At 34.7% G+C, this 23,104-nt stretch overlaps 1 protein-coding gene across 3 annotated transcripts in view; it reads left to right on the top strand.

The window, feature by feature from the left end:
• The first annotated feature begins 465 nt into the window (after positions 1-465).
• The window catches only part of cadm1b (cell adhesion molecule 1b), a 350,413-nt gene continuing 327,774 nt past the window's right edge, over positions 466-23,104 (top strand). For all 3 annotated transcript variants that reach the window (XM_056473895.1, XM_056473897.1, XM_056473894.1), the window contains exon 1: positions 466-578. In XM_056473895.1, the coding sequence (XP_056329870.1) occupies positions 503-578 (76 nt within the window). In that variant the 5' untranslated portion in view covers positions 466-502. The remainder of the gene's footprint in view (positions 579-23,104) is intronic.

The following is a 23,104-nucleotide window of genomic DNA, read 5'->3' as shown; positions in this document are numbered from 1 at the left end:
GATAGATAGATAGATAGATAGATAGATAGATAGATAGATAGATAGATAGATAGATAGATGCTTTATATGCTACTTCAGTTTTTGATTAAGGTCTCTTAAAATAAAACAAAACAAAGAAAACAGTCAAATTAACCTTTCAGAGTATTTTGTGAGTATATATGTAATAGACGTGATAATGTTGCTTACGTTTTTCCTGTCATGGTCATCCGTTCAGTGTTTGTTTACTTAAAATAACCGCGACCACCTGCATACATTCACATTATTGTTGTATAATAGGATACTTCAACAAAAGTCCAATGTCACGCAGTTCAATTTGACCCGACACTTTCTGTATCTGTCAGACGACACGCTCGCAGTCGAATCGTATACTTTGTGCGCCCGCGCTCGTTAATGTCTGTGTGTGCGCGCGCGCGTGTTTACTCTCTCCCGATTCTCCGCATCTCATGATCCTCTGAGCGTCTCTAGGTGATTTAGCGCCGCCAGTCTGAAGCAGGTGTTCAACATGGCGATCTCGGGACTCGGATCTCACTCTATTTCACTGGTTTTCTACGTGATTTTAGCTGCGTTTCTGCATAAAGGTAAGACAAACGGAGCATGTATGAAAGCTTGTGTTTGGTGTGAAAGCGAGAGCTGCGTGTAAACAACATATGTTGCACTTGCGCACGTCCCCGATGCTGTTCATTCCCAGTGAGCACTACTCTCAAAGCTTTCGTAGTTTGCCTGAATGGGAAAAAAGCTACATTTTAAAGACTTCTTTGTCACATTTGACTGTTGTGAATGGTGTTTTTGGTTGTTTTGTTGGTGAAAAGTATGTGCAGAGGCTGTACAGTAACCTAATGCTGCTGATGAGAGAGAGAGAGGGACACAAGTCCGTATCGCGCAGTCAGAAGTCTGTGTAACATGCTGGAGATTTGAAAACGCTACAATGTGTATTTTGAATGCCCTTATGTAAATGAATGCACATGTTTAACACAGATTGTAAATGAGGAGCGCGCGCATTGCAGAATACTTGCTTTGACTTTATGGAGTGACAGCAGCAGTGCGCGCACTTATTGTCAAAAACCGGTCATCTTCAGTTCTCTGTCTGATCTTATACATGGATCATCTTTTCACCTTTTCGTTTAATGTGGAGTTGACGATCTTAAAAATACTGTTTCAGCTTCATTTGATAGTTTTCCTGTTTTACATGATAAAACGCCTCGGTTCGATTGAGCACGCCGTGTGGATTTGCTTATGGCAAGCTGTTTTAATGTTTATCACTTTAAATACTCGCTAGAATCTACATTTACGTTACCAGTACTTGTTTTAATTACAACAAATTCATTTGTGACTTGCAATATTATGTAGCCACTAGATAAAACCACTTATTAATGTTCTTCTAGTCTTACTAATTTCATTATTAGCATGGATCTGTGGTTCATTTATCCTTTTTTTCACTTTTGACTAGATTTTGTTGGTATTAGTGAATTTTAGTTTTACTATTAACCATCATTCATTCATTCATTCATTCATTCATTCATTCATTCAGTTCCTTCAACTTAGTCCCTTTATTTATCAGGGGTCACCACAGGGGAATGAACTGCCAACTTATCCAGCATATGTTTTATGCAGCTGATGCTCTTTCAGCTGCAACCCAGAACTGGGAAACACTCTCACATTTACACACATACACAACGGTCAATTTAGCTTATTCAATTCACCTATACTGCACGTCTTTGGACTGTGGGGGAAACCAGATCACCTAAAGGATTGCAAACTCCACACAGAAATGCCAACTAACCCAGCCGGGGTCCAAACCAGCGGCATGAAGTGACAGTGCTAACCACTGAGCCACCATGCCACTGTAGTAATATTTTTATTTATAGTTAGCCTAATCTAAATATTTGCAAATGTTATATTTCGATACCGATTAATGAAACAATACCTCTTCCCACTGCTACTAAATTTTCTTATCTAGTTACAACTGTTTTTTGCTCAGTTGTATGGACTGCTCAGAATGTTAACTGTCAACTACTGTCATTGTTCTTATATTTAAAATGCATGCATGTTTAAGTTTTATGTAGGTTACTTTTTGTGTTTATGTAAATCCCGTTTACTGTGTTCACTGCATTCTCTTCATTGTAATTTCAAAATGACAACATGTAAAGTTCTGTGTGGAGCTCTTCTCATTTTTTCTATATGCACATTGTAGAACATTGTCTAAATGTAGTGTATATGTAAATCTGTGTTAGTCAGGTGCTGCAAAAGTGAAGTCGTAGCTATGAAAACTTCTGGCTAAAATGGATTCTTTCACATTTCCAGGTTTTTCAGTAGCGGAAGTTTTCATAGTTGGGAAAACTAAGAGCACATTGAATGGAGAGTACAACAAAAGAGTTTGCATTAATATTTGGTCAATTAATAAAAGAAAGCTTCAACTATAGTGTTATCAAGACTTTCAGAAAAAGTAAAAAAAAAAAAATAGTGTGAGACATGGCTGCAAAATTTACTGTCATGCTCATAGAGCCTGCATTACAAACACCTCACATAAGCGGTAATTCATTTTTCATTCAAAGATGATATAATACAAACTATAGCTTTAGAAATGTAAATACATTTCGTCACCTTAGAATGTTAAGGTTCTATCTGACATTTTTGTCAAAATTGAGTAATTGACATTCCTTTTAAATGACAACTTATTTACATTATGGGATGTTTTTTATAAGTTGTTTGTATTTTAAGACTTTTTATTTAAAAAATCAAGTGTTACACATATACTGTTTGCTATGAAATGCAAAAACTTTGAAGCTCAATATCTCAAAATCATTCAGAACGCAAATAGAACCTTATAATTCCACATTTATGATTAAAAAAACACATTATTAAAATTTAAAACCTCTATAACACGTCATAAGCATCTTGTAAAAAGTATATTATGGTAATTATGACATAGTGTGAACTTTTCATCTGAAGTGGTTCAATTTAAAACTTCACTGCTTGTGTTATAAAAGACCCCCCTCCCTCAAATTTTCAACCCTACTGTACCAACCATTAAACTTTTAACCAATACCAATAAATTCCTATTTCATTCATTCATTCATTCATTCATTCATTCATTCATTCATTCATTCATTCATTCATTCATTCATTTAATTATTTGATATATTCCTAATAATTGCATAGAAAAGACACCTATTATACAATGGTATCAACATTTGTAAATCAGTTTGAAAGTCTAATTTGAAAGTGAAATATTTATACATGAACCACAGGTAGCTACTCATCACTATTGCTTAATAGCTATAATAAAAGGAAATACTAATCTACATTAGCATACCATACCATTAGCAAAAATGCACCCTAATTAGCCTTAAGGATTCAATGTTCAAATGGCTTGCCACAATAGCTCTTTCCGCCTTCCATCCATCAACAGGTTTTCCGCAAGATATTGGCTTTTAATTCTCTGTTCTGGGAATGAGATTGCAGTTTTCAGTTATTTCAGAGATATTTTTGTATGTTTCTGGTAATTTTGGAGTGATTATTTCGAGTGTCACCCAATTCATTCATTGCTAAGCCCCCCTTTGTGATGACGTTAGTTTTGTGATGTATTAAGAACAGAGGGTGTGTGAATGATGCTTTTGTCTGAGGCAAGAGGTGTATATATAGGTTTTCCTTTAGGAGACTTCAAAGGCACTTGTCTTCCTGTAAGTGCTCTTGAATCCTCGTATAACCAGCTAGAATACTGTGAAACTCGAGGACATGTTGTTTGATGGGGCTGGATTTTGCCCATCCATTTCACCATACTATATGTAATGACGGACAGTTGAAGTGAAATACTTATGGGAAGTTAAAATATTGATTACTCCAACTAAAATGATTTGAAGCCAAGTGTTTTTTAGCGCTTCTTTTATCATACATATGGGTTTATGATCACATATTCAGAGCAACACCATGGGGTGTTTGCATTTGGATGTTTTACTTTCAAATGTTAAATATCTTATTTTCTTTTTGCATTCATATAGCATTTTAATCCTGATCAAAAAGCTGACGATCTTGTTCTGTATCAGCTACACAGTCTTAAATGCTAGAAAGCAGTTAGTCATCTTCGTTCAACAGACAGACTGCAGTTAACAGCATGAGCTGACAGGAGAACTGCATCGGCTTGAGAGGGAATATATATTCTTTTAGAAGAAATAATAGAGATAATAATAATTCTGATATGGGACAATTCTCACTGGCAAACAATACTTTGGTAATGAGATAGGATATTCATGTAAATTGCCTCATGTCAAGGGTAATTTTCGCTCTCCGTGACTCACAGGTAGAGTTTCCATCAGTGCGAGGAGCTCGAGTTGTAAATATTAGAAACACACTGCAGCTTTTGCATAATTCACGATGCCCTGTGATGAATGTTATGGAAGATGAATGTTCTGACACTCTCCACAACAATCAGCACTAATTTAAAACCCTCTAAAATCGAACCCTGAAAACCTGTATAGCATTTTCAAAGGGAAAAGAGTGAGAGAAAACAATACATATGCTTATATATGGTGAATTTGAAGAGATAGTTCAGTCAAAATGAAATTTGATGTTTATTTACTTAACCTGAGGTGATTAATTATGTACAGTAGATGACTTTTTTCAGTACAACATAAAAGGGGGGGGGGGGGTCCAGAGTGTATTTATAAGGCTTGGTTGTGTTTATAAAAATGTGTGCTAATGCTTTATTTGTAAAAAAAAAATGATCACATTATTTTGTTTATATATCTTAGTTTAATTATATACAGGTACTCAGCTAACATGAAATGATTGTCATATTTCCTAATTCCTTCAAAAGGCCCGCCCTCAAAAGGCTCTGATTGGCCAGCTAACATAATGTGCTGTGATTTGCGGATTGGCTCCACTTCACCTGGAAAAGCGTCACGTCTCAATTAGCATGCGCTTTTGCACTGTGTAAACACTGTCAGTCAGAGTAGCTGTTAGCCACATCAGTATAGGACTGAATCAGACAGAAAATAAAGAGCACATAGCTGAACCTCATGCCTGCTCTCTAAAATAAAACCTGATAAGTGTTTTTCACATATATTCGGAATAAGCATGTGTAAGCAATATGAAGTGTTAACATATCTTTTGCGAGCTCGTTATTCGAGATGTAGAACGCAGGGAAAGCAGACGCTTAGAGAGACAGTGCAGCTCTGCTGAAGATTGTGGGTGTTTACAGCGGTTTGACTGATAAATATGAATTTGTAGCTAAATTGTTTACGATGCCAAACAGCATTTCCTGTTGTTTACATCCTTGTTTACGTCCTGGAAACAACATACCGTCAAGGCTAGAATCTATGCATGTAATAGATAAATTTTCAGAAGTAAAAATACTTACAGGTTGTGGCTCACAATCCACAGCTTCATCTATTATGGTTAGAGCTGCTCCTTCTTTGAGGAGCTTTTAGCGGAATCCAGCACTGAACTGGGAGAGATTCTGGGAGCTGTCCATTGTCAAATTCCAGCTATATATTTTTTATAATATATTTTTATAATTCTCTGGAACATAGTTTTAAAAAATGTAAGCACTTCTGTCTTTTTGTATTGAGTCTTTTGGAAGCCCAAATACAGAAACAGAACAGGCTCTGTGGAAATAGCAGCATTTGGACGGCATTTTACCTTTCTTTGCTATGACATTACAATGCCTCTGGCTACGCCCCTTTGCTGAGTGGGGTGTATGCACATGGTGGTTGCGCGTAACCTGAAGCGGTTGTGATCTTACTAAACCGGATGTATTTTTTTGTAGTCACCAAACTTCGTTCGCTGTAGGCTTTACTAAGCAAACTCTGTAAAAGCCAATGTCTCCTTTTGCATTGAACGTTGAGCATATTACATTCAGAGATGTTGTTTATGTTCACACAGCTACATTGCACATGAACTAAAGTTTAAAATATGATATTGTAGTGGACCACCACTTTAAAGAATTTTAAAGTGAAACTGTGGTTCTTGATGATTTATAAAATCAATGTTAAAGGGTTAATTCACCCAAAAAAAATTCTTTTTTTAAATTACACCAATGTAGTTCCAGTCCCCTAAGACCTTCATTCATCAGAACACAAATTAAGATTTTAAATGAAATCCAAGAGCATTCTTCATATACAGCCGGAGACATTTAAAGTCAAGAAAAGGAACCAGAAACACAAGAAAATCCATGTAGCTTTGATGGTTCGGTTGTAATCATATGAAGCTCCAAAAACACATTTATGTGCCAAAAACCCCACAAAAACAAACACTCCCTCCTGTAAAAAAAGACTTTGTTCACCAACATATTTTCTCTCCCAGAGCCCTCCTGATCTGACGCAGAAAACACAGGTGTTTTTACAGTTTTCTTTTTAGACAAAAGTGTTCACGGAGCTTTGTATAATTACAGTTAAACCACTGAAGTTACACTGAAAATTTTGACAATTGGAATTGTTGCTGTATATGTAGGATGAGAGAGCTCTCAGATTTCATCTAAAATATCTTCATTTGTTTTGTGGAGATGAACGAAGGTCTCAGGGTATTAGAACAACATTAGGGTGAGCAATTAATAACAGAACTTTGGGATGAGTCGAAGTTACAACACAGAATGAATACTAGTGGTTTCTGACAATACATTTAGGTCTTATTTAAAGTAATAATACGTGAATAATGTTTAGTTTCCTGCATAGACTGGTTATTTTGCTTTGTAAGACCTCGGTGTATCATCAGGAGCCACGACTGTGTGCAAATAGCGCCTCTCTTACTTTCTACAACAGTATACAACAATATACAGTAGGACATACAGCAGATTCTGTTCTTGCTTCTTGGCAAGCGTTTGCTACAAAAAGAAGATAAGCTTTGTTTGAGCACGGTTTAGTGCTGCGTGCTGTCATTGTATTGTGTCATGTTTCAGCTGTGTATTTAAAAATGCCTCTTCCTGTGTTGTCATTCCATTGTCTTTTTGCACGTGCTGGTGACAATTCTCTATAAACCAATAGCGTTCTACTGTGAGTCAAAATTACCATCAAAATTAGAGTAAAAAAATCATATACAAGCGAAATGAAATTTAATTGGTTTACACTACTGTTTACACTAGGGGATAAGGCTCACTATTTGAGTATTTTTGACAGTCAACATGGAAATATATATACCATATTGTACTATATAGAACCAATGTACCAATCAGTGTAAATAGGCCGATAATTTAGTTTTGCCTGTACTAGGGCTGTACGATATTGGAAAAATCTAACATTGCGAATTTTTTTTTATTCCGTGATATATATTGCGATATGAATACAATTTCACCAGATGACTTAATATCTCTATTTGGAAAGAATTTAGAATGTTAGATCGATTGGCATGATCTCCATAAAATCTAATAAACAATCTATAATATTGTTGGTGCCTCTCAACACATTTTCATTGTTGTCTGTGCTACTTGCAGTGCGTTTCAGTATTTAAAGGTGTTGTGAGTATCTTCATGCACATGTTTAGTAAGAGATTGATGAATTAATGTTTACTATTTGCATCTCCATAAAATCAAATAAACAATCTATAAATCTTTTAGTGTTCCCCAACATGTTTTCCTTGTAGTCTGTGCTATTTGCAGTGCATTTCTGTATCTGCTTGTATTTTCATGTATAACAATCTATAAACACAATCAAGATACAATTGAAATAGTGTTCTGTCGTTTCCCGAGTCTAATGGTAGTTAGTTACAGTAACTGAATGATAAAAATGAAAATAATTCAATAAAAATAATCATAGTTAAGGTCACAAACGATACAATTTCTTGTACCTCAATGTTTTAAGAATCATTATACAATTACAGCCATCAAAAACACATGCAAATTATAAATTATAATACAAACTCAACATTGCATATCCTGCGATGTGACTATTGCGAACGATCACATTGCGATATCGATGCTGAAACGATATATTGTGCAGCTCTAGCCTGTATATGATTTTTTTACTCAGATTGACGGTAACCATTGAGTTGCATTTTGAGAATTACCAAAGACTTTTCAATTGTAGCCAGAAAAATCATATGCTGAGGAAAAAAGTCAACAACATCTTACATGGCCTGAGGGCGAGTACATAGTTTTGATGAAGCTATCTCTTTAAAACGATGAAGCTATCTCTTTAAAACGATTTGAGAAAAGCATTGTTGCTCATTTGTTTCCTCAGAAATGGCCTGAATCCCAACAAACTGTTGAACGGCAGCAAATGAAAGCTTTTTACCCTTGGCGCATTAACTTTCTAAGATCGTTTGTTTGGAATAATTTTCTTTTCTATTTAAAGCAAAGAATTTATAGCTCATTAGATTTACATTATCCCTGCTTAATAGGCCTTGTGCTGATTGCTAAATAATGCACAGCGCTACATATTGCTCCTTCCAGATGCGAAAGTCGGCGAGACGGAAATGTGAAATAACTTTGACGAAGGAAGACGACGGTGTAAGAAAGTGCACGATTATGAGGTTTTATGCAATGTCATTAAGAAACTTGAATCGGAATACTCGCATCAAAGCATCCTTTTTAACACAAAGTTCAAAGCCTGCTTTAAAGTTATGTAATTTTGAAAGCTCAACAATTCTGCTTCATTTTGCGTTTGTGTGTTTCAGCAAAATATGCCAACCATATTTGAATGCCAGTCCACAATCTGTTCGTCGACTCCATTGGGGTTGTTACATATTGCTCATGCACTTATGTAACTTCACAACAGAAGCCTCTCTGGTGAGTCAACACACAAGTACAGGGGATGAAGTGAAGCGCCGCAAAGACCTCGCTCCTGTCTTAGTTTTCTGTTTATACCACCGTATTACTAAACATCAGAGCTGAAGTATCCTCTTGTCAGTACTAGACTGCGAGCAAAATGATGCTTGAAGCCGATAGACTATCGCTTGTGTAGGACAGATAGCAGTTGAGCTCTATGCAGCAGCACACAGTCAATTAGAGGTAACAGATTGAAGGAAGCCCCAGTGGAGAGCGAATGCTTCATTCATGACACTGCTGGAGTAATGAGAGTGGAATATGACGAGGGGAGGGGGTTCCTGTCTTCTGTGATAAATATTGTCATTGTTCTCATTCTGCCCCGTCTTTCATGGACCGAGCTCATTGTCTGTCCTAGTTGGCAGAATTGTTTTGGCACTGACCATGAAGAAAAAAAAAATCAAATTATGTTGTTTTTCAGGGCACAAAGTGCATCGCTTGCTTGGTTTAGCAGCCGCTGAAGAGCTGCAGGAGGCTTTGTTGCATTGCTGACACGACTGACCGGTTTTAAACTGTGCTTGTTGAGAGAGATTTTTTTCAAACAGTGTTTTGTTAAGAAATGTCTTTATTAGGCTATAATGAAATAACTCGAATGGTTGCTGGTTTGTTTTAACTCAATGCTGGGTCAAATATGGACAAACCCAACCATTGAGTTAATTCTTTTTAATTACTTAAAGTCCATGTTTGAACTGCAAGTTAATGAGACATTTATTTCAATATGTTGATATTAAAATCCATTTTTTTTCTTCAGTAGATTAACTTGCACAGATCAATTGTCCACCTAATAAATAACACTAATTTTGGATTTCACACAGATTTTAAATACTTAAATTAGACGTTTTAAAGTAATGGTTGGGTTTGTCCATATTTTACCTAATGTTGGGTAAAAACAAACCATTTGAAGAGTGTTGTTTTCTTTTTACTTAATTTTTTTAACTTTATTTTATGGTTTTATGTACACTACCTGATAAAAGTCTTGTTGTTGATTCCAGTTGTAAGAGCAAGAAATAATAACTTGACTTCTAGTTGTTCATTTATAAAAGTGGCAGAAGATCCAATGAATTTTTCCAATGAATCTGTTGAACTGCATCCCAATCCTCACAAATACTGCAGAAGACCTATTGGAACCCACATGGACATAACAATCTCTGAAATCAGTCAAGTTTGGTGAAGTTAATCAGTCAAGTTTGGTTACATTAATGATGGGGGGCATGCAAGAGATCTGCAGAGTGCAGAGTGGATGGCAACATCAACAGCCTGAGGTATCAAGACATTTGTGCCTCCTGTTACATTACAAACCACAGGAGAAGGCAAATTCTTCAGCAGGATAGCGCTTCTTCTCATATTTCAGCCTCCACATTAAAGTTCCTGAAAGCAAAGAAGGTCAAGGTGCAGAATTGGCTGGCCCAGTCACCAGACATGAACATTATTGAGCATGTTTGGGGTAAGATGAAGGATAAGGAATTGAAGATGAATCCAAAGAATCTTGATGAACTCTGGGAGTCCTGCAAGAACATTTTCTTTGCCCATCCAGATGACTTTATTAATAAGTTATTTGAGTCATTGAAGAGATGTATGGATGCAGTCCTCCAAGCTCATGGAAGTCATTAATTCTTTTTTCACTGCACCATGACTTTATATGCTAAACTGTACATTATTTCTGTTAAGTGACAAGACTTTTGTCTAGGAAAGTCAGACCTTACTGTCCTAATGAAATAATTAAGTCAAGGCATGGTCATATTTAATTCTGGTAAAATAAGCGTAATCTAGAGACCTTTGCCTTTCATATTCACTTCTGATGCCTAATGATCAACTAGAAGTCAAGTTATTATTTATTGTTCCTAAAATTGTATAGGCAACAAGACTTTTGTCAGGTTGTATATATATGCATATATATGCACAGAATAATATATATATGCACAGAATAAGAACGAACATTGGCTCATACTGTAGACATGCAAACGACAATATAAAGGAAAACAAAAAAGAAAAGAGACAGCAAAATAAAATGCTTCATATTCACAAAACCTACCAAAACTAGAGAGGGTATATAACTTAAACCTCAGAGGGGTCACTGGATTGCTCTTGAGATATAGATTTGTCAAATAAATCAAGAAATTGACCACAAGTAGCAAGAAATTACCCCATGTACCCAAAAAACTTTTATGGAGCTAGTCCTTAAAAAAGAGTCTCTCCATCTGAATAACAGATTTCCTGTCAGGAACTCCAGTTCTGGAATAAAGTGGGTAAAGGGGATTTCCAGTTGTTTTTTCACTCGTTTTAGTCACGACCAATTCAGTTCATCTTTATTTCTATAGCGCTTTTACAATGTAGATTGTGTGGAAGCAGCTCAACATAGAAGTTCTCGTAAATTGATACTGTGTCAGTCCAGTTTTCAGAGTTGAAGTTCAGTTTAGTTCAGTTCAGTGTGGTTTGTTTTCACTTCTGAAAATCCAAACACTGAGTAAATCCATCGATGCGCAGCTCCACAAGTCCCAAACCATGCAAGCCAATGGCGACAGTGGTGAGGGACTAACTTTACCAATTGACAAAAGTGAAGGAAAAAACCCTGAGAGAAAAAAGGCTCAGTTGGGCACGACCATTCCTCCTCTGGCCAAACTTCTTGTGTAGAGCTGCAGTCTAGGCGCCGGAGGCTGGACGTCCAACGTAGACCATGCCTTGCATTAAAGACTTGGATTGTTGCGGGAGAGAATATGTATTTTGTGAGAAGTCAAAGATGGCAAGTTCGGCATCTGAGAGAAAAGGTCTGCTATAAGCCTTGGAGTATCAGTCAAATATGTTTGCCCAGAATCTATTCAGTAAGTGACAGAACTAAAAGGCGTAAGCAACCATGTCCTCTGCTATCTTAGAACGTTGTTTTCAAGTACTGAAAACTTTAATATTGTTTGTTTTAATGATTTAATGAGGTTTTATTTGCAATTTTATTAGTACATTTAGTATTTTCTTGCTATTTGTTTCTCTTACAAGTATGCTATTGATGCATGGCAACAAAAAAAGAAACAAAAGGAAAATTATGTTGTAAACTGATACACTATTATTATAATAATTATTAGTTAAATGAAACTGTATTATTTTTGTGATATACTTTAATGTGATTTTAAAATTACAAATATAATTACATAAAAACTGTTTAAATAAATATTTAGAATTCTGTAAATAATAAAAATGAATACTAAATAACATTTACAATCATTTGTTCCATAAAAGTAAACATTTATTAGGTCACACTTTATTTTGATGGTCTGTTTGTTGAATTTAAGTTACATTGCATCTACATTATAAGTAGGTTGGGGTTCGGGTTAGGATTAGTGTAAGTTGACATGTACTTGTAAAGTTTCTTATAGTCAGTTAAATGTCTGTTTAGCAGCAGTAACAACAGATATTAAGCAGACAGTCTACTAATTCTCAAATAGACCATCAAAATAAAGTGTTACCATTTATTATTTAATATAAAACAGATGTGTTGCAATATTATATTGGTTTAATAAAAGATCACATTATGCTGTACATTATGTATTAAGAGATTGGTGGTGTGTATTTTATTATTTTTTAATTTTAAAAAACTTTAAAAAGTGACATTAGCATGTTGTTTTACCCCTATTACATATTTAAAAATCTAAATAAGTATAGAATTCATTATCTGTGATCAGCAGGAGGTTTTCCAACCACCTATAATAGATCTGTTTATTTTCAATGCACAATGCAAAAAATCTCGGTGAATATTTAATGTGTGAAATATGTCACATTATGAAAGCAAAACATTATGAAAAGCTATTTATATTGACCTTGAAGAATAACTGAGCACAGATCATTTGCGCTCCATCCCAACAACAACAGCTTACAGTTGCCTCTTATGATGCGCTGATGGATAAGTTTAGAATCTGTTTACAGCTTGAGTGTTTGCCACAGACCTGTGAAACATATATTTATACGTGTGTTGTTATGACCTACTTCATCTCCCCATGCTTTGAGAGTTGTCGTGAAAAATGTTCAGAAACATATGAACGGTGACATGCCCCCAAAGCTCAACGAGAGGTGACCCACTTACACGCAGAGCTATGCTGAGGGAACCTGGAAGGTCCCAGCGTCTTCTCCAGAGGGCCTGCGCTTACTAGTGCCTGCTTTTGTTTTGGGCGCATAAATGCTTCTCTTCTGCTGTTAACCAACAATTGATCGCAGTCCCAGTGTTTTTTAATATTTAAGGTGAGACACTGCAGGCAAAGAAGAAAAAAAAAATTCTTTCATGCAGCTGTCAATTTTGAGATGTTGGACATTCTGGCTTTTTATAAATGCATTTTCAGCCTAATGTAATCAAAACATCTAAGATGCACTTTAAAGTGTGTCTTTTGTTGCACTAGAGCAATTTGTGTCTGTATATTTCAATAACAATACATATTTTTGCAAGCCGTTTTGTGAAAATTAGTTTTTTTTTTTTCTCTTGCACAGCCATAAATCTCCCGTTCAACTGCCCTTGCATACAACCAAGCACACATTTTTATTCATTTCTGTATTCTGAAGGTTTTTACAGAACAATGTGTTCTGTAATTTGCGTGATTATATACTATTTATAAATATGTTTAGTGATTAAAAAGAGATTCCAAAAATCCCCTCTGTAAAAACCTTATATTATAAAGGCACATTCACATGAAGAGTATTTTTGCTTATGCTTATCCCTAATGTTTAATGCCTCTTGACTAAACAAACTGCTTTTAGACCTAGATTTTAGACTTTCAAGTAATTGTATCATCCAAATATTTTCATTTACATTTAGTCATATAGCAGATACTTGTGTTCATAGTGACTTACAATTGAGGAGGCATTCAGAAATTCAGTGTTTCTTCAGGTGGTTTGTCAAGCCTACTCACCTGTGTGAAGCAGACTACATTAATTCATACACTCAAAAAATTACTTTTGTTTGTTCATTCATTCATTTTCTTTTTGGCTTAGTTCCTTTATTAATCTGGGGTCGCCACAGCGGAATGAACCGCCAACTTTTCCAGCATATGTTTTACGCAGCGGATGGTCTTCCAGCTGCAACCCATCGCTGGGAAACACCCATACATTGCCATTCACACTCATACTCTACTGACAATTTAGCTTACCCAATTCACCTATACCGCATGTCCTTGGATTTGTGGGGGAAACAGGAGAACTCAAAGGAAACCCACGCAAACACGGGAAGGACATGCAAACTCCACTCAGAAATGCCAACTGACCCAGGCGAGGCTCGAATCAGTGACCTTCTTGCTGTGAGGCGATTGTGCTACCCACTGCACCACCGCATTGCCCTTGTGTGATTATATCATTTTATATAAAAAAAATATTATATATATATATATATATATATATATATATATATATATATATATATATATATATATATATATATATATATATATATATATATATATATATATATATTTATATTTATTTATATATTTATATATATATATATATTTATTTATTTATTTATTTATTTTTAATGTGTTTTTTTCTGGCTGTTGAGTGATAAAACGAAATTCCCAAAATTCCGTCTGTAAAACCTTTGATTATAATGGCCCGTTCACACAAAGTGCAATTTTTGCTCATGCTTATTTTTGATTTTTAATGCCACATTACTAAACAAAGGGCTGCAATGTGACCGCCGATAAATAAATAAATAAATAAATAAATAAATAAATAAAACATGACTTGGTAGTGCTTAAACACAAAACAGTCAAGCCAAGCACGACTATTTTTAGACTTAGATTCTAGACTTTCAAATCATTGTTTCTCAGCCAAATATTTTCATTTATATTACAATTGAGCAATTCCAGCGTTACGCATGTGACATTTGCAGTAAAAACTCAAAACATAAATTCACATAGAAAGTATACATTAACATTATATTGACACATCTGTTTATATTTTCCAAAACAACTAACCACAAAGTTATGGGATCAGAAAAATATCAATCTGTAAACATTTTTTATACTTTAAATTAGGAAAATAAACATGTGTTATGGATGTGACAACAAAAATTTGCAAGTTTACAGTTTACACCAAAAAATTCTGTCAAATAAACTGCACAATCCAAAAGAAACAATGCTAATCAAACAGATATGAGTCGGCTCACTATAGAACAAAAATGATTGATTTTATTTTATTTGACATTTTTGCATTTATGAGGAAATAGTGTCATTATGGATGTGGCACTTTTCTGTTATGGATGTGACAGATGTGAAATTGGCACTTGTGTGATTTTGGTAAATTTAATATAATAGTTTGGAACACTGACAGATACATTTATGAGTATTTTTAAAGCACTGTAAAATACTTGCACACACATAAAATGTAGAAACGGTTTCTCTATTTTGGTGAAAACTTAATTTTTTTCATGGCAAGGTTGACATTTGGATGGAATTGCTGATTTACATTTAGTCATTTAGCAGATGCTTTTGTTCAGAGTGACTTACAATTGAGGTGGCATTCAGCAATTCAGTGTTTCTTCAGGTGGTTTGTCAAACTTACTCACCTATGTGAAGCACACTTCATAAATCAACCCAGACTTGTTCTGATTACGTACCAATAAATACATTTCTGGAGAGAGCAAAATACCTCAATTTTTTCCGGTTTTTGTTTTTGTGAATCCACCAGAGGCCGCTGTGTATGCTTTTTCAATCTCAAATTTCTCTTCTAAGAGCCATTCTCACCTGCTGTTCTCACAGAAATCCACCAGAGGCCGCTGTTGACTGACTAACTGACTGACTTAACAATCGACCCCCACCCCACTCTCCTCCTTCCCTAAACCCAACCAATAGTGTTTTAAAATGCACCGATTGACCCGCCCACCCCTTCCCTAAACCCAACCGCAATGATTTCAAAAGCAAACAAAGAAAAAGAAAAGCCCTCACAGCAGGCTGATTTTTACCACATTTTCAGATTTAACCACTTCCTCACCCTGTTATTTACTTATTATTATTTTTTTACTTTTGTTGTACCTGCTTTCTCGAATCATTCTCCACCAGACTCAAACCCCATCATAGCAGTCAATTTCTCTCTGCGTCTTAAGTCCGTTGACGTATGTATCGAGCTACAGGACAAATTGGTAACAGTGGAAAATCTGTCCATACAGAGGTAAGCAGTCAGCTGGTAAGCGAGAAAAGGAATGGCATCATACTTCCCTGTAGCATTCATTTTAAAGATGAAATCCAGCCATACGTACTTCTGGCTACATAATTCGCGAACTCCAGAAATGTATATAGGACTACGTTTTCAGAATGAGCCTATATTGTCAAATTTTGGTTGGTAATATGCATTGCCAAGAGTTAATATTAGACAACTTTAACCATTTGACTGATGCTTTTTTTGTTCAAATCAACTTACAATTGAGGAGGCATTCAGCAATTTAACAAAGCGAGGCAATACACACATAAGAACTGTTAATTATCAAACTGAACTGTTAGGGCTCAGAGAATTAAGTCTCATTCACACCAGTAGCAACTTTGTAGCCTGTCGCTCTGGGTGGCGACCTGTTGCAAACAGGTAGAATCAGCACAGAGAATACAACTGGCCTCTGAGTGAGCTGAGAGAAGATCATGTGAGCTCTACTGGTGCTCCTATTGGCTGTCGCTCAAGAAAGTTGCTCTTCATTAGCATAAAGTTGAAGGATTCTCAAATTTGTCACATTGCTCGACATGCCCACCTGGTCACCAACGATTGCTGTCGCTCATGTTGATGGAGGTCGCCGGAGGTCACTCAGTCTTCGTTGAAATGAATGGTTGCTTGTTGCTTTGCCTCTGCGAGTCACTCATAGTGTGAACGAGGCTTTAGGTGCTAGAGTAAGAGGGGGAGAGTTTTACAATTTTTTATATAGAGAAAAGAGTGTTTTTACAGGTGGTTTGTCAAGCCAACTCACCTGTGTCAAGCACACGTCATAAATGCAGTGTTTTTTTTTTGTCTTTTTTGTAACAAAGTGTCTGGTGCAAATGTTCAAAACTGGTGCAATTGTTGGTTAAAGTGTCAGAGAGATGGAGTGTGTTTTTTACAGGTGGTTTGTCAAGCCCACTCACCTGTGTGAGGCACAGTCAGATTGAGGTTTGATTGGCTTTTCTCTAGTACACATTTTCCTATCCTACAACACTACACATCGATGGAGAGCTTATTTATTAAGCTTTTGAGTGATGTATAAATCTCAATTTCAAAAACTGACGCTTGGTTTTGTGGTGAAATTTTAGAAAACCTGTAATACAAAAAGTATGTAATGGAGAAAAGTCAATCCACAGGAGAACTACGGTGATAACTATTAGGTATTTCCTTTCACCTGCAGACTGTTGCCTTATACAGGCGAGGTGTGAGCTAGTTAGACACCACAGTGACACGGTGAATGTGATCTCGACTTCTGATCGCATCACCATCGATCAGTTGAGACGTCGAGTTGGAGTCCCGCTGTCTGCGTAAGAGAGAGTGACCAATCAATAGAGCGTACAGATGGCGGCTCAGAGGGGAGGTGCTATTCAATTGAGCCGCTAAATACTTAAGAATGTCAGGACGCTGGATGCTCGCTGTGGCTGAGCTCATCACCTCCAGCAAAAACGAGCTTCTGGGATGCCAACATCTGTCTGCACAGTCATGCTAACATCCGCTAGTGCTTTATCGGCTTGTTAGGTCTGACGTCACACGTCACCGTTTCTGGGACCAAACAGTCTATCGGATGCCCACAGAAAACAAACAAACTAAAGCTAAATTAATGGTCGTATGTTTATATCAATGCCTAATTTCAGATGCTCAGACTGGGATTCATCTTTTATAAATCATTGAGATATTTGTGTTTTGCAAGCTGCAAGTTCAGAAACTGCATTGTTGTACTATGATTTTGCAAAAGTTATGGTTTGTGGGATATGACTACACTGTAAAATTGGGTTGGGGGTCGGGGGTGGTAGATGCTCGTAATATATATATATATAAATGTGAATATATACATACAGTTGAAGTCAGAATTATTAGCCCCCCTATGATTTTTTTTTTAATATTTCCCAAGTTATGTTTAACAGAGCAAGGAATTTTTCACAGTATGTCTGATAATATTTTTTCTTCTGGAGAAAAAACTTATTTATTTTATTTAGGCTACAATAAAAGCAGTTTTTAATTTTTTAAAGCACATTTTAAGGTCAAAATTATTAGCCCCTTTAGCAATATTTTTTTCGATAGTCTTTTCGATAGCCTAATTACCCTATCCTGCCTTGTTAACCTAATTAACCCAGTTAAGCCTTTAAATGTCACTTTAAGCTGTATAAAAGTGTCTTGAAATATATCTAGTCAAACATTATTTACTGTCATCATGGCACAGATAAAATAAATCAGATATTAGAAATGACTCATTAAAACTATTATGTTTAGAAATGTATTGACAAAAATATTTTCTCCGTAACACAGAAACTGAGGAAAAAAAAAACAGGGTGGCTGATAATTCAGGGGGCTATTAATTCTGACTTCAACTTTACAACTATATACATATATATATATATATATATATATATATATATATATATATATATATATATATATATATATATATATATATATATATATATATATATATACTACCAGTTAAAAGTTTTTTTACACATTGTTGTAAAATTTTGAAATATTATTGCACTTTAAAATAGCTGTTTAAGAGTAGTGTATTTTAAAGATGAATTTTCAGCTTCATTACTCCAGTCTTTAGAGTCACACAATACTTCAGAAATCACTCTAATAATAATAATGATAATAATAATAATAATAATAATAATAATAATAATAATAATAATAGTAATAATAATAATAATAATAGTAACAATAATAATAATAATAATTATTATTATTACTATTATTAATAATAATGTTATTATTATTATTATTATTATTATTATTATTATTATTATTATTATTATTATTATTATTATTATTATTATTATTATTATTATTATTATTAATGGTAATAGTAATAAAAGCTATAATGACTGGAGAAATAATTTCATTTGAAACTACATACAAAAAGAAAGCAGTTATTTAAACTTTAATAAATATTTAACAATTTAACAGTTTTTTTTACATTTAATGAATGCCGCCTTGATGACCAGAATAATTTTCTTTAAAAAACATGAAAAAACTGTGTATGTATGTAATGAATATAAATAGTGAATAATCGTAAATTGACTTGCATGTAAATTACATGTAAAATGAATTCCTTGCATGACACTTCACTTCTTCACTTATGGTTCATTTTAGTTTTTATTTCTCTATCAGTTATGAACATTAGCTTTTTATGTTACATTTAATGTTGATCGAAAATGTTTATTCCATTACTTAATTTTTATTTAAGTAATGGAAGTTTAGTAATTGTGTGAATGACACTGACCTCCTTCTATAGATCATTATCTTTCTTTGATTGTGTAATAACGCTAATTAACATTACTTAATTTGTTATACTAAATGAATTTGTTTACTGTAAAAATTTGAAATTACTTTTACAGTTTGTACCATACTTTTAACGGTGCAATCACAGCTGTCGTTTTTTTTTACTGTAAATTTTACAGATCAATTTTTACAATGTAAACAGTGGTCGATTTATGAGAATTAAAGAAGTGATTTAATTTATTGAAACTTATGATTCCAATGATGAATTCCAACACTGTGGCCAACTCTGTGCTTGTTTTCAAAACATTGATTTGTTTAATTATCATGACACATCAACAGTGCCTCAACCAATGGTGAGAGTATGAGGGCAGGGCTATTTGTTTGGGTGGCCAGTGACAGAAGTTATTGCATTTTACAAAACAAAAAAGAAACAGCTTTTACTTTGACATTGCTAGTAAGTTTAGAACAGGGCAACACATTTATATCTGACATTTTGAAGTACAATGACTGAAGTAATATTTTCTCGGAAAACTCCAAACATAGGCTCATTCTGAAAACAAACATCGGTCGGTGGGTCAGTTAGTAAATCAGTCAACCAACAGCCGCCTCTGGTAGGTTTAGAAATTTGAGGTTGAAAAAGTGTACACAGCGGCCTCTAGTGGATTCACAAAAAACAAAAACTGCAAAAAAACGTATCTCCTGGGAAGTATTTTGCTCTCTCCAGAAATGTATATAGGGGTACATAATCAGAATGAGCCTGGGTTGACAACTCCAATTATGTAATGTATTTTTTGGTTTATTATTAGAATTTTTTATTTTATATATTTATTTTTCTTTCAGTTTAATTAACTAATTTCCTGCTTTTTTATTTTATAATATAATAAAATGTAATCCTCAATGAACGTTTATTTGTATAGCGCTGTTTACAATAATTATTGTTTCAAAGCAGCTTTACAAAAGGTCCACATTATTGCATTTCAATCAAATTCTGAAAAGTTAAGCTTATTAGTTACCATAACTAATTAACTAAGTACCTAGTAACTAATAGCTTTGTACCAGTTAAAGTTATTATATATAAACATAGTTAACCTGTAGTTATACAGTATAAAGGTGATGTCCATGTGTTCATGTTCAATGAAGTGTATTTGTATATATATATTAATATTAAAATATATGACAATATATAACAATATAGACCAATAATATTGTGTATTTTGTATTGCTATTACAAGTTCTACTTATATATTTACATTTACATTTAGTCATTTAGCAGACGCTTTTATCCAAAGCGACTTACAAATGAGGACAAGGAAGCAATTTACACAACTATAAGAGCAACAGTGAACAAGTGCTATAGACAAGTTTCAGTTGTGTAAAGTCTAAGAAGCAAAGCATTAGAATTATTTATTTATTTATTTTTTTTTTGAGAGAGAGTACAGTTAGTGGTATAGCCAGATAATTATATTTATATATATATTGATATTTTTTAGGTACTTTTTAAAAATGATTTGATGAAAGTTACATTTTGGATAGCATAAAGATTAAGTGTTGTTTTAAAATCCTGAGCTCTTGAAATTAATTACCCATCTTCTACCAAGAAGCCTCGACTGTGCATAAAAACAAAGGTTTTAAAAGGTTTAACTTTGCTCAAAAGCTCTGCGCTTTCTTTATCCTATTGAGACATGCTATCTTAATTACTGTTGTACAATAGGACTTTAATTTATCATTTGTCACAGTTGAATCAGGACAATGAACCCCGAGCAATCATATTAATTCAGCCGAATCAGCCATCTATTGATCGGCGGTCCGGTGGGGAAGAGGTGTCCCTGTAATGAAGCCCCCTTTGTGCTTGATTGAGGAAAGGCACAGTATCAAAAGTGTCAGACTGAATCACCGTATAGGTTTTCAGAATAGCATGATGGGATTTTTTTTCTTCCCTCGCTCAGGTTTGCCTGTTGCAGAGGCATTTGTTAGGAACGACATGTTATTAATGTCACCTCAAAGCATTATGAGGCGAGCTGAAACCTTGCGCTTGCGATAGCTATTAAAGCTCGTATATGAGGTGAGAGCCTGTTTCATCCATTTAAACAGATGTTAACATGATGTAGCATGTCTTTGTGAAGGTCTCTGAACAATATTCCAGCTCTTTTCACAGCGACGGGTTAATGCAAGAGAAGCATTCGGATAATAAACTCAGGAAAGCTGCTGTAGATCAGCGCTTTTCAGATGAGTTCACTTCATAACCCAGATTTGTGCGTTTTACGAGATTCAGAGCAGTGATAAAATTGTTTATGATACATAAATGCCTTTAAACCAAACAGTGAGCTTAATTAAAATTGTCATTACATTTATTGGCTCAGTAATATGCAAAATCATTACTATGGGAGAATTAGATTTTATGTTTTTTTTCTTCACTTTTTATGGATAATAATAATAAAAAATACTTTAATATCAACAAAAGCATTTGAATTCATTTTTCCCTTAATATACATGACCACAGCATAATGCATAGTAATTGTGAACTAAGGCTTAGAGATAAAATTATTACAATAATTATCTTCATTCATTCAGTCATTTTCTTTTCGGCTTAGTCCCTTTACCAATCCAGGGTTGCCACAGCGGAACGAACCACCAACCCATCCAGCATTTGTTTTATGCAGCAGATGCCCTTCCAGCTGCAACCCATCACCGCGAAACACATACATACACTACTGACAATTTAACCCAATTCACCTGTACAGCATATCTTTGGACTGTGGGGGAAACCGGAGCACCCGGAGCGAACACAGGGAGAACATGCAAACTCCACACAGAAACGCCAACTGACCCAGCCGAGGCTTGAACCAGCGACCTTCTTGCTGTGAGGCGACAGCACTCCCTACTGCGCCACTGTGTTGCCTCAATAATTATCTTGATTAGACATAGTACAAGTTTCCATTAGTACAGGTAAGTCAATGTGTGTATGTACAGTATGTATGGACATATCCAACAAATATTAGTTAACCTACATTAATAGTGTTTGCAATGGGGAACAAAAGGTGCTCACACACACACAAACATGCATATAATACTATGATCAGGTTTGACTGTATAAAAATGCAGAATTTTGACAACAGGTATTTTAATTAATATGATTTCTGATTTATAAAATAATAAATGAAGAAATAGTCCGAAATATTTATGGGAATGACAAATTAGAGTCTTTTTAATTTTATTAAATTATTCAGTTATCTTATTCATCCATCTAGTTTTTTTTTTTATTTCTAGTTATTTTGATTTGAAAAGTGATTTGTAGCATAACCATTTAACTGAAATGTTGGTAACTATTTTTGTGTCTTAAAAACAATGACAAGTACATTGCATGATCAATATTATATGTTGACAGTAATTATTGTGTCTATAGAATACAATGTTTGATAAAATATTATGACAGTATGATTTAAGTAAACATTTTAATTAGTCCTTGTAACATATGGAATTTAAGAAAGGCCCAATCTCAATTCTACCCCTAGCCCTTCTCTTTACCCCTATACCTGGTTTTGAGCTTTCAACTGAAGGGGTAGGGGTGTCCCAATTCTCTTTAGCTCGAAGACATAGGGCTAAGGGGAAGGGCTAGATAGATTTTTCAGGACAACACTAGAATACAAAGGGGTAAGAAAATTTCCCAGAATACACCATCTACAACGGCAGCATGGCTACACATGGAAGTTGGGAGATAAACGAATTAGTACTTTGTGATTTTTATGAATTGTTTACAACAAACAAGCACATGGTTTTTTACATTCATAAAGGCGTTTTTGTTTTACCATTATACTTAAAAAAGACGGTAAAATAAAAACAGCTAAATTTGGCTATCTATAATCCATAATAATAACTCCTGTATAGCAGTCCCACAACATACTTTCACATCTGATACTCGATGACACTCGAATACCCTGTAAGTAAAGTCTT

The sequence above is a fragment of the Danio aesculapii genome, chromosome 15 (assembly GCF_903798145.1).
Source record: "Danio aesculapii chromosome 15, fDanAes4.1, whole genome shotgun sequence".
NCBI lineage: Eukaryota > Metazoa > Chordata > Actinopteri > Cypriniformes > Danionidae > Danio > Danio aesculapii.
The sequence above is the reverse complement of the archived record's forward strand: the minus strand, read 5'-3'. Positions and strand labels throughout refer to the sequence as shown.